This window comes from Pseudorasbora parva, chromosome 19 (assembly GCF_024679245.1).
Source record: "Pseudorasbora parva isolate DD20220531a chromosome 19, ASM2467924v1, whole genome shotgun sequence".
NCBI lineage: Eukaryota > Metazoa > Chordata > Actinopteri > Cypriniformes > Gobionidae > Pseudorasbora > Pseudorasbora parva.
Genome location: NC_090190.1, coordinates 41832260 through 41852126, shown reverse-complemented (window position 1 = coordinate 41852126; position 19867 = coordinate 41832260). Strand labels below are relative to the sequence as shown.

Genomic DNA, 19867 nt, shown 5'->3' with positions numbered 1-19867 from the left:
TCGTTAACCCTCGAGAAACGTTTCAAACGAGAGCTCGTTAACCCTCGAGAAACGTTTCAAACGAGAGCTCGTTAACCCTCGAGAAACGTTTCAAACGAGAGCTCGTTAACCCTCGAGAAACGTTTCAAACGAGAGCTCGTTAACCCTCGAGAAAGGTCTAAAACGAGAGCTTGTTAACCCTCGATAAACGCCTAAAACGAGAGCTTGTTAACCCTGAAGAAAGTATCAAACGAGAGCTCGTTAACCCTCGAGAAAGGTCTAAAACGAGAGCTCGTTAACCCTCGAGAAACGTTTCAAACGAGAGCTCGTTAACCCTCGAGAAACGTTTCAAACGAGAGCTCGTTAACCCTCGAGAAAGGTCTAAAACGAGAGCTCGTTAACCCTCGAGAAACGTTTCAAACGAAAGCTCGTTAACCCTCGAGAAACGTTTCAAACGAAAGCTCGTTAACCCTCGAGAAAGGTCTAAAACGAGAGCTTGTTAACCCTCGATAAACGCCTAAAACGAGAGCTTGTTAACCCTGAAGAAAGTATCAAACGAGAGCTCGTTAACCCTCGAGAAACGTTTCAAACGAGAGCTCGTTAACCCTCGAGAAACGTTTCAAACGAGAGCTTGTTAACCCTCGAGAAACGTTTCAAACGAGAGCTCGTTAACCCTCGAGAAACGTTTCAAACGAGAGCTCGTTAACCCTCGAGAAAGGTCTAAAACGAGAGCTTGTTAACCCTCGATAAATGCCTAAAACGAGAGCTTGTTAACCCTGAAGAAAGTATCAAACGAGAGCTCGTTAACCCTCGAGAAACGTTTCAAACGAGAGCTCGTTAACCCTCGAGAAAAGTCCCAAACAAGAGCTCGTTAACCCTGAAGAAACGTTTCAAACGAGAGCTCGTTAACCCTCGAGAAACGTTTCAAACGAGAGCTTGTTAACCCTCAAGAAACGTTTCAAATGAGAGCTCGTTAACCCTCGAGAAACGTTTCAAACGAGAGCTCGTTAACCCTCGAGAAACGTTTCCAACAAGAGCTCGTTAACCTGCCGTTCATCCGGAACGGGCCAGACATCTTTAACTCTTTCCCCACCAAACACAGAATTTTTCGTTATTTGTGAGAAAACGCTTCACGGCCAAAAATATAACGGCACTATCCACAAGTTTCCTACGCCCCATGAACACTTGCGTCAAAAGTGGGCGCGTCTTCCGGTTCGAAATAAACAAGCGGGACGACATTGACATTTAACAATTGACAGTCATTCAAGCTATCCAAACGTGCTAACTATGTGGGAACACAACCTCAACGAACTTAAAAATGGTGAAACAACAGTACCTTTACCCTCCGCTGTAGTTGGTTGGGAAGATGACGTAAAAAAGTGGCCTCGTATCACGTACGATGGTATTTTTAGCTATTTTCTTGATTCAGTAGCCTGTGATGGTAAGGCAATGAGCAATTTGAAAAGCTCAGAGGCGTATCAGTATTTGCATAGTGATAAAGTCGGTCGGGTGTTATTTAAGGATGTTGGAAACAACCTAGTTTATCTAAAAGCGGACGTTGAGCCGAGCGAGAGCCTTCACGTATCCCATCATAAGGGTTGGGTGCTAGCATCGGTGACAGGTGAAGTACAGACAGCGGGTTGTTCATGTATTGCAGGGCCAGGACGCTCTTGTAGTCATGCATCAGCACTTTTGTGGAAGGTCGGTAAAGTAAGGACAATTAAGTGCACTGTGTTTGTTTATTGTATTGCGATATTATTAATTAACTAATAAATACTAAATTGAAATGTTTAGTGTGTGTCATTCATTCATGTTCTGCATATGTTGCTTCACAGGAACTTTCACTTAACCCTTGTGGCACAATCTGGTAAAAAAAAAAGTACAAATTTAAAATTTGAAGCCTTGCCAACAACACAATGAAAGCCTAAGATGTGAATAGCCCTGGTTTACACTATACAATCAGTTTTAGTCCACGGATATTCTGAAGAAATAAATACACAAAGACAGTAATTATCAAAACATTTTTTACTTGCACATTCAGTTAGCAGTGGTATCCAGAACATTTAATTAAATAAATTTAGCATGTCTAGCCCTGGGTCGGCGTCTCTTCTCCGGTGGCTTCTCGTAACCCAGAAAAAGCGCTGGGTACGGGTTATCCTGTGTTGGCTTCTTGTCAACGAAGTGAAACGATCACACAAACAGATGTTTGGATGTTTTTTTTAAGTTTAAGTTCTTCAACCATATTCTTTTTGGTTCGTCGTCTATTGGGAGACGATGGAAACTGTACCATCGTTGGCAGGAACACTCTGACTTAGTTATGTTCAAAACACTCACGTTTACGCCACTGAATTAGTTTAGTCTGGTTATTTGTACACCCGCGAACAGCACATGTTGTCCCTGAGCCCCGCAACGACATCTCTCTTAAAGGTTTGCGACTTTACATATTAAAACAATGATCCGAATAATTAAATAAAAACGTAGCCTCGTCACTAACTAGCACACAAAATACCATTGGCATACTACTTCCGCTGTCTCACCGGAAGTTGTACCCACGTTCTTTTTTACAGTAGCGCCCCCCGGAAAAAGGTGGATAACGCATCTTCTGAATGAGTACTGAATCTCCTGATCAAAACACAGGTGAAGAAGACGTAGAAACAAGCGATCGTGTGTAAGCAGATGCGTATGAAAAATAATGTGATCATCAACATTAAACATCATATAAATCAAACCTATCTAATGTCACCGAATGAGATTTGGACCCAGGATGAGCTACAGGACTGTCTTTCACACACACCTGATTTTCTCATTTTTTTGTTCAAAATGTTGCCTTTTTAATGAAACTTACCCATATTCAAGTGTTGATAAAAAAAAGAATGCATGAAGCTAGAATAAAACTTAGTTTAAAAGAAGAGCGTCAGATCTTTCTTATATTGCATGGTTAAATGTTCATAAAACAAAATATTATATGGGCGATTACATTTTTGCAAAAATTGTCAAAAACCTGGTGGTGGCTGGCAACTTTTTTTTGAAGTTCTCGCCCCAGCTCTAACACACACTCGCCCAGCTCTAACACACACTCGTCTCAGCTCTAACACACACTCCCCCAGCTCTATGACACACACTCCCCCAGCTCTAACACACACTGATTAACCTGCAGCTCAGAACCACAGCGATATGAATGTCAGGACGTCAGTCTGAACTTTGACACCAAAAATCAAAGCTTTAGTTAAAGGTGCAGTGTGTAGTATTTATGAGGATATATTGACAGATATGCAATCTAATATACATAGCTATGTTTTCAGACCTTTCATAATGAACCGTTGTGTTCTTATTACCTCAGAATGAGCTGTTTCTATCTACACACACCGCGGGTCCCCTTACAGGGAATTGCCATTTTATGCTGTCATGTTTCTACGCTGTCATGTTTCTACGGTTGCCCTTAAGGGACAAACTTCGATACAGAGCGCTAGCAACTCTCTGCTGTATCAGACGGTGACATCTTTGTCCTGTGTGGGCCACCATAGCTTCTCTATGTGCTTCGAAAGGGAGGGGTGAGTGGATGCAATTCACAACCTCAGCACTAGATGCTGCTAAAACTTACACACTGCACCTTTAAATAGATGTTTTTTCATACACCATCACCTTAGAATTTTAATTTTAAACATTTCAATTAAAGAACATGACTTTTTTTAGTAAATGTTCTATTTTTTATTGCTATAAAATATTTTTTTTAAAATATTTTAGTAGTTTAAATGATTAATAAAATAATTTTAATTTAAAATGAGTATTAATAAGTGTTTTATTTGGATGCTAAATGCTAAAAAAAATATATATATATTAGTGTTTTATAGTTTTGTTTTACATTTACATTTTTTATTTTTTTATTATTAAAATTTTATCATACATTTTTAGTAGTTTCTTATACTCTTTATTTTTTTGTTAATAGTTTTTATTGTAAAATAATAAAAAATGATTTGTTTTTAGTGTGTTTTTTTATTATGTATAATTATATTTTTAATTTAATTGTTTTTTAGTAAATGTTTTACTTAAATTTGTTTTATTGTAAAATATAATTTTTTGTTTTACAATTATTTTAATTTTACATTATCATTTAATTTTAGATTTTGTATATTTTTTTGTGTTTTTATTGTAAAATTATTTACAATTTTGATGGTTTTATTTTTAGTTTGTTTATTTAAAATGATTTTAATTTTACATTTTTATGATTTAATGTTTAGTAAATGTTTTTATTTTGTATTAATTTTATGTTTTCATTATTTTAATTAATAGTTTTTAAAGCTCTGAAAACATAAATAAATGCAAGTTTTAGGTCATTATTCAGACCAGCATGTCGAGCGGGACCCCCAGGACCCAGCGGAGATCGGGTTTAAGGTTGAGTCATTCTGTTCAAAAGCTTTTTGTAGTCAAAACATTACGGTTTGTGTCTGGACAGAAACGGACAGTCAAAAAAATAAAGCTACACTGAGAAACATTGACTATAGTTAAACCGTGTGACAACTTGCCCTGGTCTCCTATAGACATTGGACGAGTGTGTATCTGATGAGATTAAATGAGTTTATCAAACCTAATGATGTAGATGAGCTACACAGACTGAAATGTCGCTGTCGTCATTATGTCTGCTCTTCATCGGCCCCGGTTTTGACCGTTCAGGTCCTCAAGTTCTCTCAAACTTCACCTCAGCTCTGGATCTGTTGGCTTATCATCTCAAACCCCAGTTATGTCTGCTGTGTTTGAGCAGTGTGTGTGTGTTGTGAAAGAGCTCTGCTAATAAAAGTTCTGTCTGGACATGATGAATGCCAGACGTGTTTGTTTCTCTGAATCACAGACGGTTCAGGTCTCGAGCGTTGTGTAACTCAGATGTGTGCGTGCGTGCGTGCGTGCGTGCGTGTGTGTGTGTGTGTGTGTGTGTTTAAATTCTGTCTCCTTTCAGTTCATTTGGATCTTCAGATACACAGAAACGAAACCGTACCAGATCAACGTTTTTGTTACTTGAAATAAGTTAAAAAATATTGAAAATATAGATTTTTAAGAAAATTAAGTTTATTTTATTTCAGCATTTCTCATTTTTATTGAGTTAAATTTGAAAATATAAAAAATAAACTAAATACTGAAATTAAAAAGATATATGTGTGATAAAAAAACATCAAAATTACTAAAAATTTAAAATAAAATGTTTTAAAATTAAGCTTTTAATCAAAAAAAATTATAGTATCTCAATTATACACTCTAAAAAATGCTGGGTTAAAAACAACCCAAGTTGGGTTGAAAATGCACTAACCCAATAATTGGGTTGTTTTAACCCAATGGTTGAGTTGTTCTTACCCAGCAATTGGGTTGTCTTAAGCAACATTTAACCCAACCATTGGGTTAAAACAACTCAACCATTGGGTTAAAACAACTCAACCACTGGATTAAAACAACTCAACCATTGGGTTAAAACAACTCAACCATTGGGTTAAAACAACTCAACCACTGGATTAAAACAACTCAACCATTGGGTTAAAACAACTCAACCATTGGGTTAAAACAACTCAACCATTGGGTTAAAACAACTCAACCACTGGATTAAAACAACTCAACCACTGGGTTAAAACAACTCAACCATTGGGTTAAAACAACTCAACCATTGGGTTAAAACAACTCAACCATTGGGTTAAAACAACTCAACCATTGGGTTAAAACAACTCAACCACTGGGTTCAAACAACTCAACCATTGGGTTAAAACAACTCAACCATTGGGTTAAAACAACTCAACCACTGGGTTAAAACAACTCAACCATTGGGTTAAAACAACTCAACCACTGGGTTAAAACAACTCAACCATTGGGTTAAAACAACTCAACCATTGGGTTAAAACAACTCAACCATTGGGTTAAAACAACTCAACCATTGGGTTAAAACAACTCAACCATTGGGTTAAAACAACTCAACCACTGGGTTAAAACAACTCAACCATTGGGTTAAAACAACTCAACCACTGGATTAAAACAACTCAACCACTGGGTTAAAACAACTCAACCACTGGGTTAAAACAACTCAACCATTGGGTTAAAACAACTCAACCACTGGATTAAAACAACTCAACCACTGGGTTAAAACAACTCAACCATTGGGTTAAAACAACTCAACCATTGGGTTAAAACAACTCAACCACTGGATTAAAACAACTCAACCACTGGGTTAAAACAACTCAACCATTGGGTTAAAACAACTCAACCATTGGGTTAAAACAACTCAATTGTTGGGTTAGTGCATTTTCAACCCAACTTGGGTTGTTTTTTACCCAGCATTTTTTAGAGTGTACTAAAATGAAAAGACATTATGATAAATATTTACTGAAAAGGTATTGAATTTATTCTAAAAATCAAAACAAAACAAAAATACATAGACATTTAAATGATAGTAAAATCATTAAACCGTAAACTGTGTTAGAGGGTGTTATTAGCCTCTTACAGTAAAGCTGACAGATTTTCTGCACATGTAATAGTTGCACACACGTGATCTTTCATCCGCTTAACTTCCAGTTAAAGGACGTGAGGAGTCGTTCGTCTAGACCGATCTGAGCGGCTCTTTCCCTGGAATAACACAAGCCCTGACCAGCCAAACTCTGCATGTGCTTCCTGCAGCGATCCTTCATCACATTCATCTGGTCTGAACAAACACCTTATTTTACAGTGTCCTTTTTACGTATATTACAAATACTATGCATAATTACATGCAATACCCTCAACCAAACCCTAATCCAACCCTAACCCTATAGCAGGAACATGTAGCTAATCAATATTACACCTAAAAATGCTGTCTATAAAGGGAACTCGCTAGATTATGAGACTATGATGCCTAAAAATGCTGTCTATATAGGGAACTCACTAGATTATGAGACTATGATGCCTAAAAATGCTGTCTATATAGGGAACACACTAGATTATGAGACTATGATGCCTAAAAATGCTGTCTATATAGGGAACACACTAGATTATGAGACTATGATGCCTAAAAATGCTGTCTATATAGGGAACACACTAGATTATGAGACTATGATGCCTAAAAATGCTGTCTATATAGGGAACTCACTAGATTATGAGACTATGATGCCTAAAACTGCTGTCTATATAGGGAACCCACTAGATTATGAGACTATGATGCCTAAAAATGCTGTCTATATAGGGAACTCGCTAGATTATGAGACTAGGATGCCTAAAAATGCTGTCTATATAGGGAACTCGCTAGATTATGAGACTAGGATGCCTAAAAATGCTGTCTATATAGGGAACCCGCTAGATTAGGAGACTATGATGCCTAAAAATGCTGTCTATATAGGGAACTGACTCGATTATGAGACTAGGATGCCTAAAAATGCTGTCTACATAGGGAACTGACTTGATTATGAGACTAGGATGCCTAAAAATGCTGTCTATATAGGGAACCCGCTAGATTAGGAGACTATGATGCCTAAAAATGCTGTCTATATAGGGAACTGACTCGATTATGAGACTAGGATGCCTAAAAATGCTGTCTACATAGGGAACCCACTAGATTATGAGACTAGGATGCCTAAAAATGCTGTCTATATAGGGAACCCGCTAGATTAGGAGACTACGATGCCTAAAAATGCTGTCTACATAGGGAACCCACTAGATTATGAGACTATGATGCCTAAAAATGCTGTCTATATAGGGAACTGACTCGATTATGAGACTAGGATGCCTAAAAATGCTGTCTATATAGGGAACCCGCTAGATTAGGAGACTATGATGCCTAAAAATGCTGTCTATATAGGGAACTCACTAGATTATGAGACTATGATGCCTACAAATGCTGTCTATATAGGGAACTGACTCGATTATGAGACTATGATGCCTAAAAATGCTGTCTATATAGGGAACCCACTAGATTATGAGACTATGATGCCTAAAAATGCTGTCTATATAGGGAACCCACTAGATTATGAGACTATGATGCCTAAAAATGCTGTCTATATAGGGAACCCACTAGATTAGGAGACTATGATGGCTAAAACTGCTGTCTACATAGGGAACCCACTAGATTATGAGACTATGATGCCTAAAAATGCTGTCTACATAGGGAACCCACTAGATTAGGAGACTATGATGGCTAAAACTGCTGTCTACATAGGGAACCCACTAGATTAGGAGACTATGATGCCTAAAAATGCTGTCTATATAGGGAACCCACTAGATTAGGAGACTATGATGCCTAAAAATGCTGTCTATATAGGGAACCCGCTAGATTATGAGACTATGATGGCTAAAAATGCTGTCTACATAGGGAACCCACTAGATTAGGAGACTATGATGCCTAAAAATGCTGTCTATATAGGGAACCCACTAGATTAGGAGACTATGATGCCTAAAAATGCTGTCTACATAGGGAACCCGCTAGATTATGAGACTATGATGGCTAAAAATGCTGTCTACATAGGGAACCCACTAGATTAGGAGACTATGATGCCTAAAAATGCTGTCTATATAGGGAACCCACTAGATTAGGAGACTATGATGCCTAAAAATGCTGTCTATATAGGGAACCCGCTAGATTATGAGACTATGATGGCTAAAAATGCTGTCTACATAGGGAACCCACTAGATTAGGAGACTATGATGCCTACAAATGCTGTCTATATAGGGAACCCGCTAGATTATGAGACTATGATGCCTATAAATGCTGTCTATATAGGGAACTGACTCGATTATGAGACTATGATGCCTATAAATGCTGTCTACATAGGGAACTGACTCGATTATGAGACTATGATGCCTAAAAATGCTGTCTACATAGGGAACCCACTAGATTATGAGACTATGATGCCTAAAAATGCTGTCTATATATGAGACTCCCTATAGGATTGAGACTATAACGCCTAAATACTGTTTATATTTGTAGGCAACTCCCTTGATTTTGAGACTATGATGCCCAGAAATGCTGTCTATCTAGGGTGCCTTCATCTTCAGAGATGCCCAGAGGTGTTGTCTAGTCAGTGAGCGCGGTATGTATTAACACACAGGTTGTTTTGTAACTTTTTAAAAGAAATTAAAGCAGGAAAACAGATGCTTCCTCCTCCTCCTTGAACATTTCCTGCCTGGTTTGTGACTCATGCGCATCTCCGCGCGTTTCTTCTCAGATGAGGGAGGAGAATGAGACTCACAGCGCCGATATAAGAGCGTCGATCCGGAGTCAAGCGCGATCGCTTTGAGGTGATGGAGCGGCTCGGGTCAGTCGGCTTTGGGTCGGTTCTTCTCGTGTGTCTGATGATGTCTGGTGAGTGAGTTTCCGCTTCAGTCTCGTTAAACAGCGCGACGCGAAGTGACGAGCATCACTGATGAGGCGTCGCGTCAAATGGTAGGCTACACAATATGATTTCAATGAGGAACAAATTATTTGCGATGTTTTTTCTGCTTAAAATAGGACACTTTAACAAAAGCAATAAAAATGTCATAATTTTTGTATTTATTTATTTATTTATTTAAAGTTTGTTGCCTCAAGGCAACATTGTACCACAACGGACAAACTGAAACATTTTACATTTTTATGTAGAAAAAATAAATATATTTATTGAAAACATCAATTTCTTTAACTAGGCACCTGAACAAACGCATTGATCCAGTTTATAATGTGTTACATATTTTCATATTTAGTCTATTTTGGATTCTTTTTAATCAGATAAAACACCAATTTATTGTTCAAAGTAACCTATCTCAGGGAAGAAGAACTCCATTACTAATCAAAGTGCAAAAAAATGGGTCACATGACCCACACGGGTCCATTTTGTGTCCTGTTTCAGCACAGGGGCACAGGTCACGTGGCTCCATATTTTCTCCATTATGGCATTTTTCACTAATTTCCATCCAGTTAATCACCCACAAAAAATATGAATCACCTTCACTGGTAAGTAAAGATGTATTTTCAAGAACTTTACACTATATATCATCAAATATCAGAGTAAATAAGAAAAAACTTCAAGGCAACATTGTACCATAATGGAATTGCCTAAGGCCATACCAGACACAGGTTGGATACAAATATATATATATTTGTAAGGAGAAGAGTTGAAATTCCCTAAATATATTTGCATTTTTGCCCAATATTGTAATGCATGTATAAAAATAGAAATACACATATGAAACCTGTCTTGCACAGTGCCTGAAAACAACATTTCACAGCGATCCAGGGTGCAGAATCTATGAAAATCGTCTCTAGGCGTACTGCTTTCTGATATCAATTCTTGCTCTTTTTGTCCATTCTGGATTAAATGAGGTTTGACGTTTCGGCATGTTAACTTTGATATGACAGAGCCAGCACATTTGTTTATGTTTTTAAGCAATGAATTGTCAGATATTTATTTGACACCGCTTTCAGCCATTTGTTTGACCAGAGATCTTACAGCATTAGACCTCGTCCCGTCCCAATAAAGGTTCTAGAGCGGGTTTTTTATCCCAATTTAGAGCAACTTCAAAAATGAGGACGAGTGTCCGGCTTGAGGCTGTGCCAGACGCCAGACCAGGGGTGTTAAAATCCAGACGTATGGTGACCCTAGTGTGTGTGTGTGTGTGTGTGTGTGTCTGCGTGTGCATTTATATACAACTAACTAATCCAATTCTGCTACTGTTTTATTAGTTAGGGGCCAAACGCAGGTTTGTTATCAGAGTTGAGCAAGTTACTATAGAAAAGTAATCAGTTACTAATTACATCTTCAATAGTGTAATTAGATTACTGTACAAATGACTCTCTCCAAAAACTATTTTATTACTTATTACTAATTACTTTCTTAATCCTGCATCAACATCGACTTGGTAAGTGATTCAAGGATAGACATGAGACGGCTCTTTTAATTCAGTCAAATACAAAATATAAAACTACATTATTCTTATTAACTGACCAAAGTTTTACACGTGAGAAGGATAAAAACATGCATTTTAAAGTTTTGATATTAATTCCACTATTGTATTATGTATAATTGTTCTACAGTCTACACCATATTTAGTTCATTACATGTGAAGTAACTGTAATTAGATTACACAAAAACTAAGAGGAATCCCTTACTTTACTTTTTCAAAGGAAAAGTATTCAATTACAGTAACTAATTACACCCAACCATGTTTGTTATCACCTATTGTAATTCTCCCGCTAGGAGTCTATGGCAACCCAAATGGTTAAAAGTTATGAAATTTGGCACCCTGATAGAGGAGAGGCTGAACATTAAACACATCACTTTTGGAGTCTCTAACTCAATCCCGCTAGCGACACCAACTGTCTAAAGTTGCACTTGTGTTTGTGCTAATAACTCTTTGGGCTGTAAAGGCTAGAAACAAATTTCCAGCGATTTTGAATTTTTAGAAAAAGCTTTCACTTTGTTAAATCTCGTCCTAGACGGTTCAACAAAACTGCCTCAGATCATCTTCAGACCCTGCTGGAGAAAAGTTATTAAAAGCATTTTGATAAACCCAACTGTTCTCGAATAACACGCAAATGATTTTGATGAAGAGCACACAAAATTAGACGTGAGTCTGCAATGCTTTAGCGGATTGAGGCGAGTCTTGTACATGTCATCACAAGCATGACCAGAGGAAACATGCAGTGTTTCGGCACTGTGCCAACTACAGCTCAGGAGAGATGAAAAGGTCTATTTTAGAAGATGACTTGAACAGTTTTCCCAAAAATCATGAAAGTGCTAAGATTTGGGGCAACATGACGAGTCGAATGATATCTAATTTTGCAGAAAAATTCTGCATTTTATGAACACATTAGCATATCGTTACGAAATGGGTCATTGGCACGATGCCCTGAAGGAGCCTATAAAGTTTTAGGGTAGCACCTTGTAGTGGTGAAAAATATTTACATCCTTATAACATTGGATGTAGATGACGTATTTGATTTTCTCCTTAGATTCCCAGAGTCCATAGAGTCCAACGATACCAAACATATGTTTCACTGGTTTGTCCAATGTTGTGGTTTAGCATTTTAAAAAACATTTGCAAATGTCTTCTAAATCGTTACTCCGATCAAGTCGAAAACACTGTAGGAAAACTTTTTTTCTCCTAAACTCCTAAACGGAAAGATATTTTCCAAATTTGACATGATTATGTATTGGGGGCACTTTACAATAAAGGTGGGGATATAATTGAACAAAACATGAAATTGTCATGAAACTACAGTACTGTTGGTCTGCGTGTACACACGCTGTCTTTGTTTCAGTCACTATCATAGTTTATTACGGACCTCAATAAACATGGCCGTCATTTTAATTGCAAAACAACAAAAAAGATCCAAAGCTGTAACTGCAATGCTTTTGAATATTGACACCAAACTCTCTCTTATGTCACACTGACAATAACACACTAATTTGGTCCCAGCACTTTTGGTCAAACCTGACAAGCGAGTCAATCCTAGAAATGTTGTTTTTTCCATAATTTTGCCTAAAATGGTCTTGATGCTCCGTCCATGCCTTGTTTGTTTTGCTCCTCATTTTGTAGAGCACAAATTCTGAGTACGGGACACCGCACATTGATACACGTCATGTCACTTCATTTCCATAATGAATGAGATGCCGTCAGAGCAGAAACATGCATGCGCTTTCTATGTTAATATGCATCAGAGTGAGTGTAAGTCTGTGTGTGTGTGTTGGCGTTTGTTAGATGTGAAGTGCCTGTGGTTTCCTATCCTGAAATATGCTATAATAATCATCATTTGTGTGTTTTTGCAGTGAGTGCATTCGAAATGAAATACAGACTCAGGCAGCTCTGTAAGGGGTGCGACATTGAGTCGACAACATGTAACCCCACCGGCATCTGCGAATCCTCCTGTGACATCACGTACATCTGTGAGGATCTAGTCGAGGTGTGTGTCAGTGCCTGGTACGTCAACGCTACTCTTTACATTTATGTACATTTTATCCAAAGCGACTTACATTGCATTCAAGGTACACATTTTACATTTTGTCAATTCTTGCTTTCCCTGGGAATCGAACCCATGACCTTGGTGTTGCTAGCACCATGCTCTACTGTTTGAGTTACAGGAAAGCTACACTCTTTGCGTTTATATCATGGTGAATCTGAGCACAGCTTGAGACATTGATCTCCTCTGAATCTCTGGAGGAGACACGTGAGATTACTGAGAGTCTTTTCCTCTGGAGAAACATCTGAGAAGCTGGTTATTATAGTTCACTGAAAGTGAAAAGTGCGACAAAATTATTTCAGACAGGTCCACTTGAGTCAAAAAACACCATAGACATAACTTGATTGCGTATTTTGCATTAATTTACATTTGGCTGAATGGCTCGGTTCTAAATTCCCCATCTTTTTCATGAGCTCCATCAAAAGCCAAGACAGGGAACAGCCCAGTAGCCATATCACCCTGTAGCCCAAGACTGGTTTCCCACTGAAGCTAAGCAGGGCTGAGCCTGGCCAGTACCTGGATGGGAGACCAACTGGGAAAACCAGGAGCTGCTGGTAGAGGTGTTAGTGAGGCCAGCAGGGGGCACTCACCCTGTGGTCTGTGTGGGTCCTAACGCCCCAGTATAGTGATGGTGTTAGTGAGGCCAGCAGGGGGCGCTCACCCTGTGGTCTGTGTGGGTCCTAACGCCCCTGTATAGTGATGGTGTTAGTGAGGTCAGCAGGGGGCACTCACCCTGTGGTCTGTGTGGGTCCTAACGCCCCTGTATAGTGATGGTGTTAGTGAGGTCAGCAGGGGGCGCTCACCCTGTGGTCTGTGTGGGTCCTAACCCCAGTATAGTGATGGCGACACTATACTGACAAAGAGCACCGTCCTTCAGATGAGACGTTAAACCGAGGTCCCGACTCTCTGTGGTCGTTAAAAATCCCAGGATGTCTTTCGATAAAGAGTAGGGGTGTAACCTCGGCATCCTGGCCAAATTTGCCCATTGGCCGCCGTCCATCATGGCCTCCTAATAATCCCCATAACCTGATTGGCTTCATCACTCGGTCTCCTCTCCACCAATCAGCTGGTGTGTGTGTGGTGAGCGTTCTGGCGCAAAATGGCTGCCGTCGCATCATCCAGGTGGGTGCTGCACATTGGTGGTGGTTGAGGAGATTCCCCCTTCAATGTAAAGCGCTTTGAGTGACTTGAAAAGCACTATATAAATTGAACAAATTATTATTATTATTATTTTAACAGCTAGCCTGACCAGCCAGACCCACATTAGGATGTTTGGTCCGGAAACTCTCCATTGACAGCTCAATCCGTTTGCCAGCTGCTGTGTTTACTAGAAGCACGCAAGCGCAATGCGACTGTAAGCCCCGCCCACTGACTCTATACACGATGTGATTGGCCCGACCAGAGTTTGGCGTTTACAGCTCAGAAGGGTATTGAGAGTTGCTAGACGCCACTCACGGGCAGATTAGATTTGCTGCCGCTAGGGGGCGTCTAGATTTTTTAGGCTAGGGAACAGCAACTTCTGGGGACAACCTCCCAAATTTCTAAATTAGGAAGGCATCTTAAATCCCCCATTAGGAACAGAACATGCATCAATGACACGATTGACACTGATTAAGTTAAACGCAGTAAAGGAGTAGCTGGGGAGGAGGTTGCAAAGCAGACAGACTGAACTAAAGCTACACTTGAGTACGACGCCCTGTTTGAGAGTTGCCAATTGAGTGAATGGGAATTGGATCAGCTGATAGCGGAGCTTGACTATGTGGCCTGCCTGAACTAACGCAGATGCTTGATTAAAACTTGAACTAAAATAGAAATTTAGATTTTTAAATCAGTGACATCAACTGTCCTTCGGTGAGGCTGACTTGGTTAAAAAGTCTTTGAGGTTCTAGTAGAGAGTGACACTCACATGGATAATCCCAGAATGAGCAGATTTTGTTCATGTTGTGTTTAGGAGGAGAAGTGAAGGGAACACGACTGTCGAGACGATGTGTCACAATCCAGCGCTGCCGTTTTATGGTCAGAATCTGACGGACTACAACAGCAGCCGGTGTGTGATGAAGCGGGTGGAGGACGACTTCTACATCTGCTCCTGTAATAAAGAAGAGTGTAACGACCGGCTCATCTTCACTGACGGTGAGTGCAGAGACTCTAACACTCTCAAATGACTGAAAAGGTTCTTTGGGGAACCAAAAATGGTTCTTCTATGTGGTGTCCACAGTGAGCTGTAAAGTCTTTCTGGGATTACATGAAGAAACTGAGACAAAATCCACAAGAACTGCCACAACATCTCCAAGACGCTTGAAGAAACCCTCCTGCAAAGCTACAGGACTGACGACAGTTTCACACACTTGTAAAAATGCTGTTAAGTGAGAATGGTTTCAAAAATTATGTCTTAAATAGATTTTGTTAAACAAAAAATCTTAATAACTAAATCAAATCAGTGTTTGGTGTTTTAAACATCTTTTGTCCTGGTAGACTTGCTCATAGTTTTTCAGGGAGCTTTGCAGGAGGGTTTCTTCAAGCGTCTTGGAGATGTTGGGGCAGTTCTTGTGGATTTTGTCTCAGTTTCTTCATGTAATCTCAGGCCCCGTCCACACGGAGACGCGTTTAGCTGTATATAAATGTTGTACCGTATCAGCGTATCGTCCACACGGATCCGGCGTTTTTGAAGCATGAATCCGATATTTTTCTAAACCGGGTCCCAAAGCGGATAAATCTGAAACGATCATCTTCCGTTTTCGTGTGTACAGCGAATCCGTATATTTTCTGAAATGGAGATGTCATCACACTACGTCCAGCACGGTGAAGAGTTAAGGGATACAACTACGGGCTCTGGGCATGGGCACATCAATATCGCGTCATTTAATTACCGTATCTGCATTACTGTAAGGGTGTGTTTAGGGTCGGGGTAGGTGTAGGCGTTAATAAAACACATCTGTTAAGTAGTAAATGTATTTATTGTTATTTTATTGTGAGATTTTGCCTCACCTCCGACCACTGCTATACCCCTTCTAGCCACAACTCTTCTTCTCTGTTTTTAGTGTATTTCTGTGGCAGAATTACAGCGCCACACACTGGCCTGGCACGCAAACTACATCGTTTTTAGTCAGTAGAATGCTCACCACACACCACCAACTTTGAATTAACCTAAATTAATATTCGGTGCAAACAAATTACGTTTGTTGTTGTTGTTGTTGTTGTTGTTATTGTTGTTGTTGTTTGCAACAACGTTGAGTCAGTTCTGTTCCTAACGGTAGACCTGCTGAAGAAGAAGCGACAGGTACAAGAAAAGTAGCCAGAAAGAAAACACACAGATGGAGAGAATCGAGATATCCGGGAAAATGGAAGTGAATGTGCAGTTCAAGAGAGAACTTATTGTGCATCGCCTCCGCCTAATGATTTAAACCTTTTTAATGGTAATATAGTTCTCCATGGTTTCAAAATTAGTTGTGGGTGTATGGGATGGCCTGGATGGTGTGACATTTCCTGGCCGGAAATTCTGTCTCAGTCCAGCCATTTACACACGTGTGATTTTACATTCGCAGACATAACTCATTTCTATACACTCGTTTCTATATACCACAGACCATGCTCATACGGTGGGGATCGAAAGTTTGGGCACCCCAGGTAAAAATTTGTATTAATGTGCACAAAGACGCCAAGAAAAGATGGAAAAATCTCTAAAAGGCATCAAATGACAGATTAGACATTCTTATAATAAGTTTTAAAAAAAAGTTAGATTTTATTTCCATCATTTACACTTTCAAAATAACAGAAAGCAAAAAAATGCCATCTGCAAAAGTTTGGGCCCCCTGCAGAGTTAATACCTGTACCGCCCCCTTTGGCGAGTATCACAGCTTGTAAATGCTTTTTGTAGCTGGCCTAGAGTCTTTGAATTCTTGTTTGAGGTATCTTCGCCCATTCTTCCTTACAAAAGTCTTCCAGTTCTTTGAGATTTCTGGGCTGTCTGTCACGCACTGCTCTTTTAAGGTCTAGCCATAGATTTTCAATCATTTTGAAGTCAGGAGATTGTGAAGGCCATGGCAAAACCTTCAGTTTACGCCTCTTGATGTAATCCACCGTGGATTTAGAGGTGTGTTTAGGATCATTATCCATTTGGAGAAGCCATCCTCTCTTTAACTTCAGCTTTTTCACAGATGGCATCAAGTTAGCATCCAAAATTTGCTGAAATTGTATTGAGTCCATTTTACCTTCTACTCGTGAAATGTTCCCTGTGCCACTGGCTGCGATACAACCCCAAAGCATGATCGATCCACCCCAACGCTTAACAGTTGGACAGAGGTTCCTCATTCAATTCTGTGCCCTTTCTTCTCCAAACATACCTTTGCTCATTCCGGCCAAAAACTTATATTTTAACCTAATCGGTTAGCAAACTGAACGCTGATTTTTGTGTTGAGGACGTAGAAGAGGTTCTACAAGTGTCCCACAACTCCAGTGTCTGCCAGATCTTTCTGGAGGGATTGTGCAGTCAAACGTGGGTTTTGACTTGCTTTTCTCACAATCCTGCAAGCCGTTCTGTCTGATATTTTTCTTAAGCCCCTTTCACACTGCACGTCGGACCCGCAATATTCCCGGAACATTGCCGGGTCGCCTTCTGTGGCGGCATTGATTACCGAATTCGACCCGGGTCGGGGACCTAGTAACATTGCGGTATTCGACCCGGGACGAGCGCTGTGTGAACAAAAGCCGAAACTAATGCCGCAACGTGTGCGTAGTTATCGTGCGACTCCTAGAGCTTGTTTTTTCAAAAACACAACCCTGCAGTGCCAGAAGAGCTCGTCGGTGTTTTAAACGCAGAGAGTGTTCGTATACAAAAGAAACTAAAATTAAACGAGCAGAAATGAGCGCAAACTGGACACAAACGAACTTTGCTACACTGGTGTTGATCTTGGTGGAGGGCCGCGAGGGAGGTGATAATGTCCGCAAATGGCGTGGCGGAGGGCGTCTGCATGGCGGCGGCGTGGTCCTACTTCCTTCCCGGGTTTCAGCACCAGTGTAGCAAAGTTCGTTTGTGAGGAAGGAAGAGGACACGGGGGTCGGCTGGACTGTTGACGTATTCACTTTTATTTTCAACTCTAAACACAGCAACACACTCAATGGTGTGACTTTTCATAAACTCAAGGATCACTTCCGTGTCGGCACTTCCAGCTTCCGGATTTCTCAGTCTCTGGGTGTCTCACGTCAACAGTCCCTCTCTCTCTCCCTGGTCTCCGGTTCCACTGGCGTTTTATCCCCTCTCCGCGCTCATTACTGGAACAAGATACAGGTGTTATTAATCTGCGTCCAATCCACTCAATTACCGCTCGTCCCGCAGCTCTCTCTCTCGCTGCAGACCTCGCTGAACCACGCCCCCCTTGCCACAAGCGTCAACTATTTTCAGTTTCGGTTTTTGAGACAACTGCTTAGAAGAACCCATGGTGCTGATTGTTGGGGCAAAGTCAGATGAGTCTGGGCATTTAAAACCTCTGAGATGGACATCCCCTGGTCTATCCAGACGATGACTGAGAACAATCCATGACACTGTCATGTCTCAGCTCGCCAAAGGGGGCAGCACAGGTATTAACTCTGCAGGGGGCCCACACTTTTGCAGACACCATTTTTTTGGTTTTCTGTTATTTAGAAAGTGTAAATGATGGAAATAAAATCTAACTTTTTAACATATTATAAGAATGTCTAGTCTGTCATCTGACGTCTTTTGGAGATTTTTCCATCTTTTCTTGGCTTCTTTATGCACATTAATACAAATCTTTACTTGGGGTGTCCAAACTTTCGATCCCCACTTTCCCTTATTTATGTGCCTTAATTTAATTAATATATTGATTAATAATGCATTGTTAGCTAACATGCTTTGTATATGTGCATTTCTGAAATACATAACGTGGACAAATCACTTTAAATTGTAATGTAGGAGCATGCATTTTCTGTTTTGGAACGATATTGTGTAAAGCGATATACAAATAAATGTGAACTGAATTGAACATAACCGACTGTGTTTGTGTTTGCAATAAGTGCAATAAGATGATGAAGAACTGCAGTGTCACGTGAGTGTGATAGAGATGATCATCAAAACCAAACAGATGTTTTAGATTAGCACCTGAGCTGTACAGGCTCCGCCCTCTTCTGGATAAGGGGGTGGAGCACCAGCTCATTTGCATTTAAAGATACAGGTGCATTATTTAAAACATGGTATAATAAATGATCTGTGGGGTATTTTGAGCTGAAACTTCACACACACATTCTGGGCATGCCTGAGACTTATTAAATCTTGTAAAAAAGAGCATAATATGTTTCTCTAGAGAATAAAATTAAAGACAGAAGTAGTAATTCTCCTCTTGTCTTCAGATGCAGGTCTGGTTTCTCCAGGAGACGATCTGAAGAATCTCCTGTCTCTGCTGCTGGTCATTCTGCTTCTCTCAGTGGCCGTGGTCGTCCCGCTCATCACGCTCTTCTACTTCTTCTATGTGTGTCGGCAGCACAAAAAGTCAAATCAGTGACGACTGACACCAACCATCTGAACCAAAAATATGTGAAATGTAGCCTGGTCTTACCAGACTCTTGTACATTTAATTTGTATATAGAGTCTGGCCACTCTCCATTGACAAGTGTTTACTTCCGCAAAGGCGGGTACTCCGTTGAAGTTTAAAACTATTGGATCTGCCCTGAGCCACTCTGGATCTGCCATAACCAATCGCTAACGTTTGGTCGTGATGTATGTCATGCGCCCTTCGCCTGTTCACACATGGAAACCCATCAAAATAAAGTGCACATGTGCATGCCACCTCAGTGATAAAACCTAAAACTCGTGCATTCGGATTGTGATTTATTCACGCCATGGTGGAGAGGAGAGTTCTGTGATCGGGAACGCACTGCTCACGTGGTCCGTATGATTGTATGCTGTAAATAAAATGTCATGCTTGGTATGATAATAAATGC

At 40.1% G+C, this 19867-nt stretch overlaps 1 protein-coding gene across 1 annotated transcript; it reads left to right on the top strand.

Annotated features, from left to right (window-relative positions):
• Window positions 1-9085: 9085 nt before the first annotated feature.
• On the top strand, window positions 9086-19867 carry LOC137047334 (TGF-beta receptor type-2-like). The gene is made up of 4 exons (XM_067424939.1): window positions 9086-9280; window positions 12723-12873; window positions 14865-15046; window positions 19277-19867. The coding sequence occupies exons 1-4, from the start codon at window positions 9220-9222 to the stop codon at window positions 19426-19428; spliced, it is 546 nt and encodes a 181-aa protein (XP_067281040.1). The 5' UTR covers window positions 9086-9219; the 3' UTR covers window positions 19429-19867.